At 35.6% G+C, this 17,108-nt stretch overlaps 1 protein-coding gene across 4 annotated transcripts in view; it reads left to right on the forward strand.

The window, feature by feature from the left end:
* The first annotated feature begins 7,844 nt into the window (after positions 1 to 7,844).
* Positions 7,845 to 17,108, forward strand: part of LOC137831123 (callose synthase 7-like) — a 43,436-nt gene continuing 34,172 nt past the window's right edge. For 2 of the 4 annotated variants that reach the window (XR_011084342.1, XM_068638665.1), the window contains exons 1-16: positions 7,845 to 8,406; positions 10,738 to 10,838; positions 11,145 to 11,257; positions 11,340 to 11,427; positions 11,522 to 11,632; positions 11,739 to 11,900; positions 12,852 to 12,938; positions 13,066 to 13,157; positions 13,487 to 13,610; positions 14,663 to 14,797; positions 14,898 to 14,974; positions 15,087 to 15,177; positions 15,990 to 16,118; positions 16,246 to 16,363; positions 16,508 to 16,839; positions 16,983 to 17,035. Coding sequence is in view for 3 of the 4 variants with exons in the window: in XM_068638665.1 (XP_068494766.1) it covers positions 8,199 to 8,406; positions 10,738 to 10,838; positions 11,145 to 11,257; positions 11,340 to 11,427; positions 11,522 to 11,632; positions 11,739 to 11,900; positions 12,852 to 12,938; positions 13,066 to 13,157; positions 13,487 to 13,610; positions 14,663 to 14,797; positions 14,898 to 14,974; positions 15,087 to 15,177; positions 15,990 to 16,118; positions 16,246 to 16,363; positions 16,508 to 16,839; positions 16,983 to 17,035 (2,021 nt within the window). In the remaining variant the exon portion in view is untranslated. Of the gene's footprint in view, positions 8,407 to 10,737; positions 10,839 to 11,144; positions 11,258 to 11,339; positions 11,428 to 11,521; positions 11,633 to 11,738; positions 11,901 to 12,851; positions 12,939 to 13,065; positions 13,158 to 13,486; positions 13,611 to 14,662; positions 14,798 to 14,897; positions 14,975 to 15,086; positions 15,178 to 15,989; positions 16,119 to 16,245; positions 16,364 to 16,507; positions 16,840 to 16,982; positions 17,036 to 17,108 lie in introns of those variants that run through there. The other 2 variants (XM_068638667.1, XM_068638666.1) reach the window with 2 other exon arrangements.

Consider the following 17,108-nt stretch of genomic DNA (forward strand, 5'->3'; position numbering starts at 1 on the left):
GGAGCTTCTGTTAGCAGTTTGGAAAACCTTTCGTAAATTCTCTATCCGAATGAGTTCTTCGATTTTGTCCTTCAACGCCGGACATTCATTAGTCGTATGTCCGAAGTTGCAGTGATATCAACATTGCATGGATGTATGAGCATTCTTTGGGCTATGTAGCTTCAAAGTGTCGGGATGAGGTCGGTATTCAATGCTTCATCAATAATTTTTTCCCTCCCAGAATTCAAAGAGTATAGTTGTGAAGCCGAGGTCCTCAGTTTTTCCTATACTTATCACTTTGTCCAGGTGTGTATCGGCCACCCCAATCTTTCCTTTTTCCTTTGTCTCCACCATTCTCTACTCGTACCTGATTGTGGTAATCGCACAATTCTTCGAGTTGCATAAACTTTGTCATTCACTGCCTTAATTCGTCTAAGTTAGGGATTGGCTTTTTGCATAGACTGTCGGTGACGACCTCGACCATAGTGTTGTGACCAAGTGATGCATGGCCACCTCCAAACTAATATTTTGGATATTTAGAGACAATTCACTGAATCTCTTCATGAAGGCTCGGAATGACTCACCCTTTTCTTGTCGTAAGTTCATAAGTGCAATATATGTAAGATGATGTGATCGGCTTGTTGCAAGCTGCGTACCAAACTTGGACAAAAGTGTTCTAAATCAATCCATCGAGTCAGGGGGAAGCCTTGTGAACCAACTGAGTGGCCCTTTCTTTAGTGAGGTGGGGAATACTCAGCATAACACCAAGTTATCTAATGTATAGAGACTCATTTGTGTTTTGTAGACCTACACATGCTTGTCCAGATCTACAGTATCATCATACCGATCTATGTTCAGCCCCTTCCAATTAGGAGGGAGTTGTGCCTCCATAATTTCATCAATAAAGGGGTGTCGTTTGGGTTTGTCCTCCAAGATAACAATACATTCCGAATGATGGTGTCTTGAGGATTGATAATTATGAGTTCGGATGAGGGTAGTTTTCTTCTGATTTTGTGTATCCTCAGATGTTTGTGGGGAGGGTTGTCTTTCAGTTTCTGGATCTAGCATTCAAAGCCCTAGTTCGAGTGGTGGTCTCCTTACCTCTTGATTTGGTCTTCAAGGCCCTTGTCCGGATCCATTTATGATATCGGCCAGTTGCTACTTCATCTGGTCATTCTGTTCTTGGAGGACTCATCCTTCCTCCTTATTCTTCTAAAGAGCTTGTATCTACTCCTTGTTCTTCTGGCACATCTTTGTCATCTCTCTTTGTAAGGTTTTGAGCATAGCTACTTGCTCAGCCTCTGTCATTCTTTCGTTAGCCATCTGTCTTGTTGAAACCATCTGCTGTACTTTTGAATCTATCTCGGCTCCACGGTGAATGCCAATTGTACTTGTTATTACTTAACAATATTGGTACTCTATTTTAACCTACAATCTTACCTTTTTTGCATGTATATATACCCATCTTCCCAACTTTTCATAATATAATATTTGAATCTCGTATATATTCTTTTACCTTCTCTCTCTCCTTCCCCTCAAACCCACATGGTATCCAGAGCTATTATAGCTGAACCATCCTCAACCTCAATTGCTATTTCTTCAAGCTCCACCACCACCCAGACTTTTATGCTTCCACCTTCTATCCTCACATTTTAACTACTCTCATTCACTTCAAACTAGATGAAGAGAATTATCTCATATGGCAACAACAAGTCCTTGCTACTCTACACAGTCTCAATCTCACCAAATTCTTGGACTCTACTTCTATTCCTTCACAGTATTCATGTGATGCTGATGAATCTCACTCCATTCTTTCTCCTACTTTTCGTTCTTTTGATCAACAAGATCAAGCCATCGTTGCTTGGTTACTTTCTTCCATCTCTCTGTCTCTCCTCACCAACATAGTTGGCCTTTCTTCATCACACCGGTCAAATCTTCAAACACATTATGCCTTTAGGACTCGTGCTCATGTCAAGAAACTAAAGATGCTTCTATGTGCTCCCAAACGAGATCGATCCATTTCAACCTTTCTTCAAGATCTCAAGAAAGTAGTGGATTCACTGGCTGTTGTTGGGTCTCTTATCACAATTGAAGATCATATTGAAGCAATCGTAGAAGGTTTACCTGAAGAATATAACACCTTCATCACCTAGGTAACCTCTAAAATGGATTCATAAACAATAGAGGAAGTTGAAGCTCTTCTCTTCGCCCAAGAAGAGTGTCTGGAAAAATATCGCACAAATGCTTATCTTTTTCAAGCACAAACTGCTTCTTTTTGTCGCTTCAAGTTCTTTGCAAATAATCAACGCAATGCTCGTGGTTCTTCACGATCTCCACTTCCTAAACATTCTTTTTCGTTCCATTGGTGCAAGATCTACAAGCAAACCTTCATGGACTTCTTCCTCCTTTTCCTCAAACTCTACCAATCCATCCAAGATTTAGTGTCAAATTTGTTTGAAATCTAGCCGTTATGCTTCTGATTGTTGGCATAGATATGAACGTCACTATGCACCATCTGTTTATGCTAATTCTTCATAGTTTGCACCTATGCCCAATGACAACGATGAACCTTCCATTCTTGGTTCTCCTCCCACTTCTACAGATTCTTTATGGTACCTAGACAGTGGTGCTTCACATCACTTCACCTCATGATGATTCAACTCTCACTACCAAAACTCCGTACACGAGATTTGAAATAGTGAAAATAGGTTATGGTTTTGGTTTGTATATTAAACATATTGGCACTACCGTATATAATAATCCTAATAATCATTGCACATTTTCTTTGAATAACCTTTTCCTTGTTCCTCACATAACTAAAAATTTTCTTAGTGTATCTCGCTTTGCTCAAGATAATGATGTCTTCTTTGAATTTCATCCTCACCATTGTTTTGTCAAAAAGCAAGATACCAAGGAGATCATTATTCGAGGAATGCTTAGGAATGGTTTATATGTGTTTTCAAATTTTATTCCTTTTTCTCAACCTATTGTTAAAGCTACTACTATCTCAAATGCAACTGATACATATAAATTATGGCATCCACGATTTGGTCATGCTAATGCCACTGTAATTCGTCATATTATGGCTCACTGTAATATTGCTTTTTTTACTAAACAAATGTTCTGTGATTCTTCACATTGTTGGAAAACATCATCAATTAACTTTTTTTTTATTCACATACAGTTTATGATGCACCTCTTAAACTCATTTACATTGATATCTAAGGCCATCTTCCATTGCTTCTTGTAATGGTTCTTACTACTATATTTCTCTTCTTGATGCCTACACCAAATACACATGGTTTTATCTCTTACAACATAAATATCAACTTGCAACTATTTTTAAATCATTCAAAATCTTGGATAGTTTTCTTCTAAATTAATATCCAAACAGATAATGCTAAAGAATTTTTGTGTTTAAAATCTTTTCTTGCTGAAAATGGTATCCACCATCATTTGATTTGTCCCTACACCCATTAGCAGAATGAGTTTATTGAACGTAAGCATCGTCACATAATAGATGTTGGCTTAAATATTCTTGCTCACGCCTCTCTCCCAATCAAATATTGGGGTGAGACCTTCACCACTGATGTGAATTTTATCAATGTTTTACCATTGTTTGTTATTAACTTTGATACTCCATATCATTTGCTTTTTAAGAAACAACCTGATTACAATTCTATAAAACCTTTGGATGTGCCTGTTATCCTCTCATGCATCCTTTTCACAAGAATACATTAAACTTTTGTTCCTCACTGTGTTTATTTCTTGGCTATAGTCCAGAATTCAAAGGTTATGTCTGTGAATCTACATCTAGTAACAAATACATCACTTGTCATGTTATTTTCAATGAATCTGTATTTCCTTACTTATCCTGTTTCATTCCACCTGACACCACTAACTCATCTTTTACGCATGATACTTCCTCTAACCATTATTTAACTATTATAAACTCTATTTCTTCTGTTTCTGCATCACCCTCTACCCCCTCCTAAACTAATAATTTAACTAGTGTACATCCTCTATCTTCTGCATCACCATCACACTTTGTTCTCTCTCCATTTAATACCAACTCATCACCTCAACATACACCTGATGATACCTCACATGCTACTCAAGATGTTCATCCCATGATCACACGAGGTAAATCTGGTATTTTTAAGCCTCAAATTTTTAATATTGAGGTTACTATTAATCCTTCAACGCTTAAAGAGGCCCTCCAAGATCATAACTGGGTTGCGGCAATGAAAGAAGAATATGACACTTTACGAGCCAATGATACTTGGACCCTCACCTTACTGCTATTTGATATTCAACCCATTGGTTGTAAGTGGGTGTTCAAAAATAAGTACAACGTTGATGGGTCCTTCCAACGTCACAAAGCTAGGCTTGTTGCAAAAGGATTTCATCAACATGCAGGCATCAATTACTCAGAAACTTTTAGCCCAGTGATCAAGCCGACAACCATTCGTATCGTTTTAACCATTGCTTTGTCCAACAAAAATGGCCTATCCACCAAATTGAAATCAACAATGTTTTTCTTTTATGGCGATCTACAAGAATCAATTTACATGCTTCAACCGTCAGGTTTTGAAACAGATTCCCAACTAGTTTGCAAGCTTCACAAAGCAATTTATGGGCTTAAACAAACACCTAGATCTTGGTTTCAAAAGCTAAGTTATACTTTGTCTTCACTTGGTTTTTCTTCAACAAAATTTGATTCCTCTTTATTTGTCAAAACTGATACACATGTTACATTATTTGTTCTGATTTATGTTGATGATGTTCTAATTACTGGCAGTTCTCTTAGTGATATACATATAAAATAAAACATGATAATGAACGCATACATTTATGTTCACATATAGATCTTATCACATCATGATTCTCTCACATATTCATACAATCAAGAAGGAATAAACACTTACCTTGATCCATGAGTGATCCTATTTGAGCAGTTACTTTATTTCCTTTGTCCCAATCTATCTCTTGGCAATTACTTTATTGTCACACACGTTCTTGATGGCTAAAAGTGAGACAACGTTTATTTTCAGAGACAAAACCCTATTGCTCTTAATTCTCAATCTCCATCAGATGTAGGTTTTCATTAGGTATCATCATATATAGATTCTCACGTTAACCAACGAGCCCTTTAATTCTATTATTATTAAATTATATTCGAGTCCAAAGCCCAAACTCTAAGTCATGTGAGTCACTTTATAGAAATTAATTTACATAATTTCTTACAATACAGTCACTACACTACTTCCTTGGCATTGAAGCTTCTGGGACTACCAATGGCTCTCTTCATCTTTCTCAAATGAAGTACATTAAGGACCTGCTACAAAAATCAGGAATGCTATCATCCAAACCACAACCTACGCGAGTGATATCCTCTGTTTGTCTCACACGAGATGGCACAACAACATTTGATGATCCTTCTCTATACAAATCCATTGTTGGTTCCCTTTAATATATTCTCACAATTCGTCTTGAATTGTCTTATAGCATAAACAAAGTCTGTCAGTTTCTTTATCATCATCAACTTCACCATTGGAAAACTCTCAAGCGCATATTGTGATAGCTTGTTGACACTACATCACATGGTCTCTTACTCTAGCCTTCTCCACGCTTCACCATAATTTCCTTTGTCGATGCTGACTTAGGATCCGACCCAGATGATCGAAAATCCACTTCTGGCTACATTGTATATATGAGACTCAATCCAATAGCATGAGCTTCAAACAAGCAAAAGACCGTCTCTTGCAGTACCATTGAAGTTGAATACCGCAATCATGTTGTGTCTTTAGCTGAAATCAAATGGGTTCGTAATCTTCTTCAATAAATACATGTAGCATACCATACACCAAAGATTTACAATGATAACTTAGGCCCTGTTCTGCTTGCCGCTAATCTTATAATAAACTTAAAGCCTAAACATTTTGATCTTGATCTTCATTTTGTGCGTGACTCTATTCAACAGAAAGACCTTCAGCTATTACACATTGCGGGCCACAAACAATTCGCAGATCTTCTCACTAACCACTCACTGAAACTTCTTTTCATAAGTTCATGGTTAAACTAAGGATTGTTCCTCACCCCATCATTAGTTAATGGGGGGATATTACTTAGTCGTATTGTTAGTCTGTTTTAACCTACAATCTTACCTTCTTTGCATGTATATATACCCATGTGCCCAACTTTTCATAATATAATATTTGAATCTCCAATATATTCTTTTGCCTTCTCTCTCTCCTTCCACTCAAACCCACATTTGTATAGATTGATAGGACCTAGATAGTACCTGCTACTGGCTTGAACAATTGCCTCTGATACTTGCGTCAGTTCTCCGTCCATAAAGTAAGTATTTTGTATAAGAGTGAGTGATATATTGATAAAATCGTACTTTTTACTCTTGTGTAACAATGCTTATTTATAGTGTTAATAGTGGACTATCTCACTTATGAGTCGTATCTGATGTATATCATTAATAAAATAATATTAACTTATTTATCGCATGGTCACCGGAATTATAAAATGTCACCCAAATTTATAAGATATTATCTAATTTATCGCATATATCTTTATTTACTATTTAATATAACTAGTTCATCTGGTCCATCGTCATCAATATTGTAACGTGACTCGTTCGATTCTAACTGATGTTCCATTTTTTTATGGAAAATGTTTTATTAACTCCCTCTGCACATTACACACTTTTGACGCTGCCCACGTAGACAAACATACAGAACACAATACTGCACAATGTAAGTGTTAGTTTATGCGAGGGTAGAATGGTGATTTCAGAGTTTTTCTTTGTTGTGAAAGCGGAAGAATTTGGGGCGAAATCCTCCAAAGAAGGGCATAGTCGTCGGTGGTGAAAGAAGGGTACGTCCGTCGGAGTGAGGGAAGAAACCGTAGAAGGTGTCATCCAATCAGATAACAAACATTAGTACCGTCGTCGTCGACATTGCGGAGGGAGGGAGAACGGTAGAACCTCTAATCGAAGGTAAGATCATACATCTGTTGTCATATGGCCTTCGACATTGAGGTAAACACAAACCGAAATCGAACGTTGATGAATTGTTGATATGTTATTGTGTGCATTAATGGTTGTTTATTGGTCCATGGTAGGATCGTGGGTGGGAGTGTGTTTGGGTTTGTGGCACATGTTCATGTTGTGAATAGGTAACCAGTTTTTTGAACCTAGGTAACCAGTTTTTTGAACCTGGGTAACCACTTTTCCCGTTCAGCGCATGGCCTTGCCATGGGTAGGGTCGTGGCCCTTTGGTGTGTTGTTGTGGTGTGCCTTGTGTGGTTGTTTGTTGGTGCATGCTACCATTGTGGGTGAGATTGGGTTTGGCTTTGTGGCACATGTTCATCCTTTGTATAGGTAACCAGTTTTTTGAACCTGGGTAACCACTTTTTTGAACTTGGGTAACCACTTTTACCGTTCAGCGAACTCCAAAAAGTGACAAGCCAGCGACAATTAATTTCACCTACATTTGAAATGTTAAAGCGGTTATCACTACCAACCGCTGTAAAGCACCATTGTGGGTGAAATTGAGTTTGATTTTGTGGCACATGTTCATCCTGTGTATAGGTAATCAGTTTTTTGAACCTGGGTAACCACTTTTCCCGTTCAGCGAACTCCAAAAAGAGACAAGGCAACAACAATTAATTTCACTTACATTTGAAATTTTACAGCGATTATCACTACCAACCGCTGTAAAGCACTCCACCAAAAACTTTTGCCATTTCGACACCGAAATTATTTGGCATGTCACCACCATGACGCCATGCCTATGTCACTTATGGAGCGTCAAAAATGTGTAGGAGGTAGATGGTGTTAATATATCGGACCCTTTTTTTATTTATCACCAACGTGAGACACTCCCAAAAGAAGGAGTAGCAACTGCCTCACCTTCTGTTCCCTTCTATTTCTTTATTTTGATAAATATTTATTTATTGTTTCCCTCCTTTTTTTTCCCTTGCTTCCGGAGCAATCGCAAAATCTCTCTCTCAATCAAAGTATCAATCTTTTTGGTTCCTTCTTGTACCCCAGTACAAAAGATGGCAACTTTACCTTCCCTCACTCTTCACTCAAACCCAAATACCTGTGGTGCTTTCTGGGTGGTGAAGGAGAAAAAAAAGAAGAAAATTGTGGAAGACATCTCGAACCTTGTTGCATTTGCTGTAGTGGTGTTGGTGGCAGGACCATGGGCAGAACCAGTGGCACAAAGGGTCCTTTAGAGATTGGTAGGCAGCCAACAAGGAGGATGGTGAGGGCTCTTACGAGTGTGGACTCGGAAAATGAAGAGGGTGTGGTGGAAAGTGAGATTGTGCCCTCTTCACTTGCTGTGCTTGAGCCTATTCTCAGATCAGCCCTTGAGATTGAGGAGGAGAATCCCAGAGTTGCCTATCTTTGTGAGTATTTTTTCATTGGGTTGTTTTGATGATTTATTTTTTAATTTTTGCTTGATGTGTGCAAATAGTGAGGTGTTGTGTTGTTAGTAGGTGTATAATGTCGGGGAATGTTCACCAGGATGGTTGGTGTTTTGTGTATGGAAGTAGAAGTATATAAGGCTGTGTGGATTTCCTTTGGATGTTTTGGGCAATATGTCTTTTTCTTTTCTTCATTCTTAGAATGAAAGAATAATTTTTATTATGGAAGAGAACAGTGCAAAAGTTAAGGCTGGGGTATTCTAATTGAGAGTTGCAAATTGCCAAATTAACAACCAATGATAAAATACTTACAATAAAAGATTTGTATCTCATGTTATTGCATGATTGTACCGTTTGTCGGGGAGGTGTTAAAAGTAGTGTAAAAGATATGATTTGATCTAAGTAATTAGGGAAACATGTACGACTTATAATTAGGGATATTCTTCATTATTAGCCATTATATTAGGTTTCCCTATATTATGGTTTGAGTGATCATAAATAAAGGGTTTACATGTGTGGTTAAACTCTTTATGAGGGGCGAGAAAGAAAGAGAACAGAAAATTTACCAGTTCACACTGAGAGACCACATCCAACACTCACCTCACACATTAAATGATCATCATAAGGAATTGTCTATAAGGAAACAAGAAAATAAGTGGCAGATTGCGTTCATGTTAAACCACATCACTGGATTAGAGCTTTAGTGCTTATCTTGTTGAGTACTGCAATCCAAATGAAATACAAAATTTTGGTATGAGCTTTGGATTGGACTTTGAAACAGTGTTCTGTTAAAAGAAGAGCTTGACAAATAAGTCTAAATGAAAATAATATGATCATGTATAAGGGAAGTAACTGAGATATTACCACTGCACTGAATATAAAAAAGGTAAGAGTCCCTTGCAAAGAATTGAAAATCAGTTAAGAGGATCACTAGTCAGTGGTTACCACTAATTATGTTTTCCAAAATTTAAAACTTTCCTGTCCCTCTACTTTTCAATTCTTCTCTCAACTCTATATATCATAAATGTTATGCAAAGTGGTGGAGAGTCCCCATGTTTTCAAAATGAAAGGATGTGTAGCCTGAATTCATTGTTCCTTACTGACCCCAGAAGAATGTAGTAGTAACTAGTGATGGGATTTTATGAAATCACAGGAGACTGGGAAATTAATCCTCTTAGGGAAAAGGAAAAGAACAATTAAAATGGCCAAATAATCACTCAATGAAAATCATTTAGTGGACAAAAGAAAGTAAGCTGTTGGCACTTCAAATATTCATGAAATTGAGGTACAACAATATTGAATTTCAATTAAGCAATAATTATCAAGTTAAAATAGTGTTCATTTTCCTTAATTGATTGATTGAAACCCTTACAGTGGATGCTTATATCTTTAGCATTGCATTTCGCCACCAATGTTGTCCTTATGACTGCATACCTGTTAACACATACTAATATTTCTCCCTATATTATTTAGAAAAAATTACTTGTTTTTAAAGCTTTCCGAGAGTTCTTGAAAAATAAATGATTATTTTCTCAAAATAAAATAAACCAAGCCTCTAGTAACTCTTCTGCATGTTGTTTCTCTTGACATGCACTACTTAACGAAGACAAAAATTAAAGTTGTCTTTATATTGTTTATGTTACTATCATCATTTGTGATTTGTAATACCATTTATTTAGAGAAATATTTCCTGTAAAAATGTGCAGATAGATTTTCTGCTAAACTGACATCCTTTCTTTTCCTTTTTGTTTCTTGAATTGATAAATACTCTGTAAAACAATTTCATATATGTTTACTTCAAACTATGTTCTGGATTTATATGATAAAAAGCTTTTGTTTGTGAACAATGAATGGTGACTGCAGTTGTCACTTATTTGAAATTGTTTCAGTTTATTCTCAAAAGAACAACATGTGGTTACTCATAGATAGATTTCATAGTCTTCGGGAAGAAACTAAACGATTTCTATCTATCCTTTATGAGGGAGATCCACTTCAACTACTCTCTAAAATCCTATTTTCTAAGGGCAATTTTGACGAACCTAAATTTTTGGTCTGTTTAACATAATCCAAACAGAACTAAGAAGAGGAAGGGTATAACAAAATAAATTTTAGTAAAAATATATACAAAAAATTCATTATTAGTTATTGCAAAGTGTCACATTAAAACCAGATTCCGCTTTTAGAATTGTTACTTTCATGGTGAACACAAATTCAAAGTCAACACCTAAAAGAGAAATGAATCAATATATAGAATGGAAGTGTTCCTTCAGTATCTCAAAGGTATATGGTACTGATGTTTGCTTGTTAAATTAGGTCGCTTCCATGCATTTGAGAAGGCCCACACTATGGATCCAACATCAAGTGGGCGTGGTGTTCGTCAGTTCAAGACTTACCTAGTCCACAAACTCGAAAAAGTACACTGTCTATTTTTATTTTCTTACATTTCTTATAGTTATTGAAGGTTCTGGTTTGTTTCCTCTGGTCTCTATATGCTGGTAATGATGGGTGTCCCGGTGATTTATATTTTATATTACTCTCAGCCTGGTAGGGTTTTCTCTTTTTCATTTTAATAAAGATTTTTTTATCAGGAAAAACATTATACAATGATTATATTGATTGATCATTTACAAATAAGCAGAGCAGTCATTTCTTACCTGCTACCCGGAAATAAAAGTCAAGTAGTTGATGTATTACACATTTTTTAAATTTATTGGTTGCAGGAAGATCTGTTTACAGCAAGACTTGCAAAAAGAAGTGATGGCAGGGAGATGCAGGCCTACTACCAAAATTTCTATGAGAAGAAAATCCGGGATGGAGAATTTAGCCAAAGACCGTGAGGCTTGATCTAAATCTTGTTCTTTCAAGTTTTGTGAATTGTAATATGATGTTTTATTGTTCTGATGTTGCTCTTGTAGTGAGGAGATGGCCAAGAATGTTCAGATTGCCACCGTATTGTATGAAGTGCTGAAGACTATGGTAGCTCCACCAAATATTGAGGAGAAGGTTTGTTTTGCTTTACTAGGCTACCATGTTTAAAATTTTAGAATTCTAGAAGCATAGCTCAGGACCTGGACTAAGGATGTTGTTTTATTGACAGACAAAAAGGTATGCTGAGGATGTTGAGCATAAGAGAGGACAATATGAACACTATAACATCCTTCCATTATATGCTGTTGGTGTTAGGCCAGCAATCATGGAACTTCCAGAGGTTTGTGTGTCTGGGATATAGTGTTTCTTTTGCTTCTGTTAATGATATAATTTCGCTGAAAATTTAAAGTTTTAATCTGCTTTCTTTCTTTTCTTGAAAATTAAAGATCAAAGCAGCAATTCTTGCTTTATCTAAAGTGGACAATCTTCCAATGCCCATAATTCGTGCAAGACCTGATGCATCTAATGATGATTATACAACACCTACCGATAGGCCTAAAAAAGTGAATGATATACTTGATTGGATTGCCTCAGTGTTTGGGTTTCAGGTAATGGTTATTCTCTCTCTCCCTCGCCTTTCTATTTCCTAATTTCACTTTGAGTGGAAATTGTCCTTGTTACAAATGTAGGTGAATAAGGTGCTACATTTATTATTAGTTCTTGGTTTAAGTTGGTGGAGGATGAAGAGATTTTGATTGGAGTGATGATTGGGTTTTAGAAGTTGTATTTATTGGAGACATGGAATCATTGTTTTAGTTTTTACTATTTGATAAAAGGATTCCATTTTTTGATGGCACGAGGGTTAGTTTGAAAAGGTTGGATTGAGGGTTTATTTTATATGTTCTGCTAAGCATATTTAAGAGAACTAACGATTTCTGTTTTTTACCAATTTATCAAGAGAGCTTTTGAAATATAGTTTGTTTCTCCCCAAAATGTGTTACCAAATATGCACTCAGTTGAACTTGTGTTAACGTATGGCTAATCTGGAAGCAACAGGATAATGATTAATGACTAGAAAAAGCGATGTTTCATAGGTATGAACCATAGTTTCAACTTAGGTTGGAATTTGAGAAGGGTTCTCAAAATAGATTTTTCGTTGTTCTCTGGTATTGAAAATATGTCTCAGCAATGCTTAGAGCATAATCATTTGCAGGTTTGTCTGTTTTTGGCTGAAGCATAATGTCTGTTTTTTCAATGGAGATATTCTCCTTGAACCTTTTATGACATTAGGTTTTTTCACCACAAACATGGCAAATGAACAAGTATTAGTCATTCGTTTGAAAGTTTGGCTTCTTTGATGAGCTTTTATTAATAAATTTATAAAGCCATTGAAGAGCTCAATTTAGCCGACCCTTATTTGAATCTATCCTTGGTACGAAAGTTATAGTTTTCAATTTTTATTGCAATCAGCCAATGACAAATACAGGTAGGTATATTTGTCATGCACATTTCTAGTGAACGATCTGATATACTGTTTCCTTCTCTTTTGGGATATGAAGAAAGGAAATGTGGCAAATCAAAGGGAGCACCTTATATTATTACTTGCCAACTTGAATATACGGGACAGGGTTGAATCATCTTCTCAGGTGAACTATTATTTCCAACATAGAACTTTTGTTTTTCGTATTTAATGGACAGGGTGATGCTAAATTTCAGAGTTGTAATTACACTTCTGGTTATCATAGTAAAAAGCTAATACAAAGCTTGCTGCAGCTTCATGTAGCAACTATAGAGAAGTTGATGGAAACAATTTTCAAAAATTATGAGTCATGGTGTCATTATGTGGGTTGTACATCCATGCTTAGGTAATTGAATGTTTTATTTTGGGATAATAAAACCCAAAGACTTGGACCCTAAGAGTATATTTGGAATGAGGAGTTGGAAAGGGAAAGAAAGGTTAAGTTTTCAATTTTAATTAACATTTTTTAACATTTTTTTAAATGAAAGGAAAAAATTGAAGTATTATTTGTTTTATACAAATGTTTTATAGCTATCAATTTAAAACTGTAAACTAACCCTCCTCTCCCTTTCTCTCCAAACCCTTACCCAAGCATACTCTAGATTTCGTTTCATACAGTGTTTATTTACTAACAAGAGCTCATTGATTCATTTTGGTGTTAATTTTTAACACTAGGTTTCGAGGAGATTCTGATTTGCAACAGATAAAGCTGATATATATTGCACTTTATCTTCTAATATGGGGAGAAGCTTCGAATATCCGCTTTATGCCTGAATGTATTTGCTATATTTTCCATCATGTAAGTTCTCTATGACCTAGCAAGCATTCATTCTTCTGCTGTGCTTGCCCTGTGAGTCCACCATCTTAATCTCATGCTCTAATTATTCATAACAAGCTTGTGCTTCATTAGGTTACCAAAATGTTTTTTGTTACCTCTTTTAAATTATCATTTTACCATCATTCTCATCTCCATCAATAACATAACTGTTATAGCTTCCATCTGTAACCATACTTCTTATCAATATGTTTAATGTCTTGAATTCTTCTTCTTAGACAGAATGACAGCATTGAAAATTAAGTAGAAGATATTTCATGAATAAAAAGAACATCGTAGATTATATTTTTAGATTAAAGAATTAATATATTCTAATTATTTACCAAAAGTCATTCTAATTAGGCAAAACCTTTTGTATACACAGCACAAGATTCACTTTCTTATTAATAAATTAATTTTCTAGCTGAATGTCTTTTGAAAGGAAAAAGATTTCTTCAGGGTATCACTTCTCTCATGAAGTTCTAATCAATTATTTTTTGTTTGAAAAAAATACCTTCATGTGAAATCCCCAAAGAAAGTTTGTGGAATGGAGACTTTTCCCAGTTAATTTTCAAATCACCGCTTATGCCAGAATCCTTTATACCTGATTTGGGAAGCTATGCAACATTTTCAAACACAAAGGTGTACTTGTGGAGGGGAAAGTAAAAACAAGTCATAAAATTGTAAGAGTGTTTACCTTCTACCGCATAAATTATATCCTAGTTCTCAAGCATAAATAGATAATAGAATATCTATTATTAATATTCAACAACATTCAAACAACTTACAAAGCAAAAGCCATATCAATATCAGACCTGTTCTGAACATGGCTCAAGTTTCACCTAATGACAGACCTAGTTCCAGCATCATTCTTTCTAAGTCTAGTAGTAGGAACTCTTTTACCTAGCACTGATCCTGACCCTATAGTTTCACAAAATTTTAATTTCAATTTCATGTTTTAACCAAGCAACATAGCAAACATGGGCTAGATGGTTTGATGCCATGTTAATAATTCTCTCGTTTTTTTCCTTGCAAAGATGTGCAATGAAGTCTATAGAATGTTAGGTAAGAATCCCTCTCGTTTGACTGAGAGCACTGAGCTAGTAGAAGGACGTGATGATGAATATTTTCTGAGGGCAGTTATATGTCCTATTTATCAAGTTTTAATAAAGGTCAGTATGATGTGCAGTACGTTTTCAAATGTTGTCTGGAACTTGTTTTGCTGTGTGTTCAAATGTTGCCTGAAACTTGTTTCTGTATTTGTTGAAAAAGGAAGCACTGAGAAACAACAAAGGCAAGGCAAGTCACTCCAATTGGAGAAACTATGATGATCTTAATGAATACTTTTGGTAAGCATTTTATTAGACTTTTGCTTGTCAAATATTTAAAACTCTTGAATTGAAACAGTGATATTTTTATATGCATTTGGATAACACAAAGCTCAAACTTGTCCTTTTCCAGGTCTAAAAAATGTTTTGAAGATCTAAATTGGCCAATGAATCTCAACGCAGATTTCTTTAGGCATTCAGACGAGACACAAACAAGACATCGGGTCTGTCTATGTTCTCTTTGTCTCTCCTTTACTTTCTGTATATATGTGCTATTTTCCAATTGTCAAATTCTTTCATATGTATTGGATTGGATGTAGTTAGAATACAAGAAAATTTATTTCAGTATATCATTTACTCTATTTGTTTGAATAATTTCTCATCTCATGTTATGTGCCATATTTTTATACACTATGCCAATGTGCCTAATAATATCTTATTTTACCCCTTTATTGAAGAATGGTTTTTTTTATTAAGACATTTTCATCCCTAAGATATAATAACAGCCACAACAACTAGGCCTTTTTCCACAAGCTGGGACTGGTTACATAGTTCAAAAGATGCCATTATGTTTTGGAAGTTATATTGAAACAAAGGGCTATAGCAAGAATAATCCTATAACTACGGATATGACGTGCTAATTCTCATGGCACCCTCATGAAGGATTCCAGCATCAGAAATTTGGATTAGGATACACTTTTGGTAAATATTATATTTTTTTAGAATTTGAAGGTCCATCTCTCCTAAAAGCTAAGTTGCTAGGTGGATGCCTTTCTTGAATTGGATATGTCATGTATGTATATAACATATTGCTCAGGCTGAATTTCATGTATAGCTATTTATTTGTGTGTTGATTTTTGTACTTGTTCTACTTCTTTTTCCTTGCCCTAGTGTGCTCAATAGACATATAATTGCAGCTTACTTGTATTTTCCTTCCACACTAATAAAATTGTGGCATTGATTATACGCAACTTTATACTCACCTGGTCAGATGAACTTACATTTCTTTTTGAAATAATTGAAATTTCAATGACAGCGCCGTAGCCAAGCCAACATTGGAGTTGGTAAGAGGAAGCCCAAAACAAATTTTGTTGAAGTTCGTACATTTTTGCACCTGTATAGGAGTTTTAATCGAATGTGGATATTCTTTATATTGGCTTTACAGGTAATTGTAGTACTTGGACCTGTGGAATGTTCTTTATGTTGACTTTAACTAAATGTCTAGAGCTATGGTTACGTCTTTAAACTTCACCATGGAAAATTTATTTCAAATATGGAATTATTTGTTTCAGGCAATGATTTTCATAGGATGGAGTTCCTTGGGACCTGTTGGGGTGTTTTTTGACAAAGATGTCTTCAGAAATGTTATGTCTATATTCATTACATACGCTTTTCTCAATTTTCTTCAAGGTACTTTATTCCCGTGTTATTATTATTACTGTTTTGGTCCGTGTTATGACTTTATTAAGGTTGAATGACTATATTCTTTATGTTGTTTTAATTGGAATTACTGGTATCATTTGTTAAGTTTTTTCTCATATCTTTTATCTGCAGTAACTCTTGATATTATTCTGACATGGAATGCATTGAAGAACATGAAATTTACTCGGTTGCTTCGATATTTTTTGAAATTTGTGGTAGCAGCTGTTTGGGTTGTTGTTTTGCCAATCTGTTATTCCAGTTCTCTAGTGAATCCATCAGGGGTTATCAAATTTGTCACTAGTTGGGCTGGGGATTGGGGGAATCAGTCCCTCTATACCTATGTTGTTGTATTATATATGATTCCAAACATAGTGGCTACAATACTTTTTTTCCTTCCTCCTCTGCGGAGAAAATTGGAGCGCTCAAATTTGCGAATCCTTGCCATTTTGATGTGGTGGGCTCAGGTCAGCAACGCATTCATTTATTTGTTCATTTTTTGTGTGGAAATACCTAACAGATGCTTCATGTATTTATATTTTCATTTCTTTCCATTTTCTAATTGAAATATGGTTTTGGTGTGCTTTGTCTAACATTGAGTATGCTGCAGCCAAACTTGTATGTAGGAAGAGGCATGGATGAGAACATGTTCTCACTGCTGAAGTGAGTGAGAATTTCTTATCATTTTCCTTTTAGAATCCAGTTCTTTGTGTGGGATGGATGAGGAAGGATTTCA

The sequence above is a fragment of the Phaseolus vulgaris genome, chromosome 6, assembly GCF_000499845.2.
Source record: "Phaseolus vulgaris cultivar G19833 chromosome 6, P. vulgaris v2.0, whole genome shotgun sequence".
NCBI classification, from domain to species: Eukaryota; Viridiplantae; Streptophyta; class Magnoliopsida; order Fabales; family Fabaceae; genus Phaseolus; species Phaseolus vulgaris.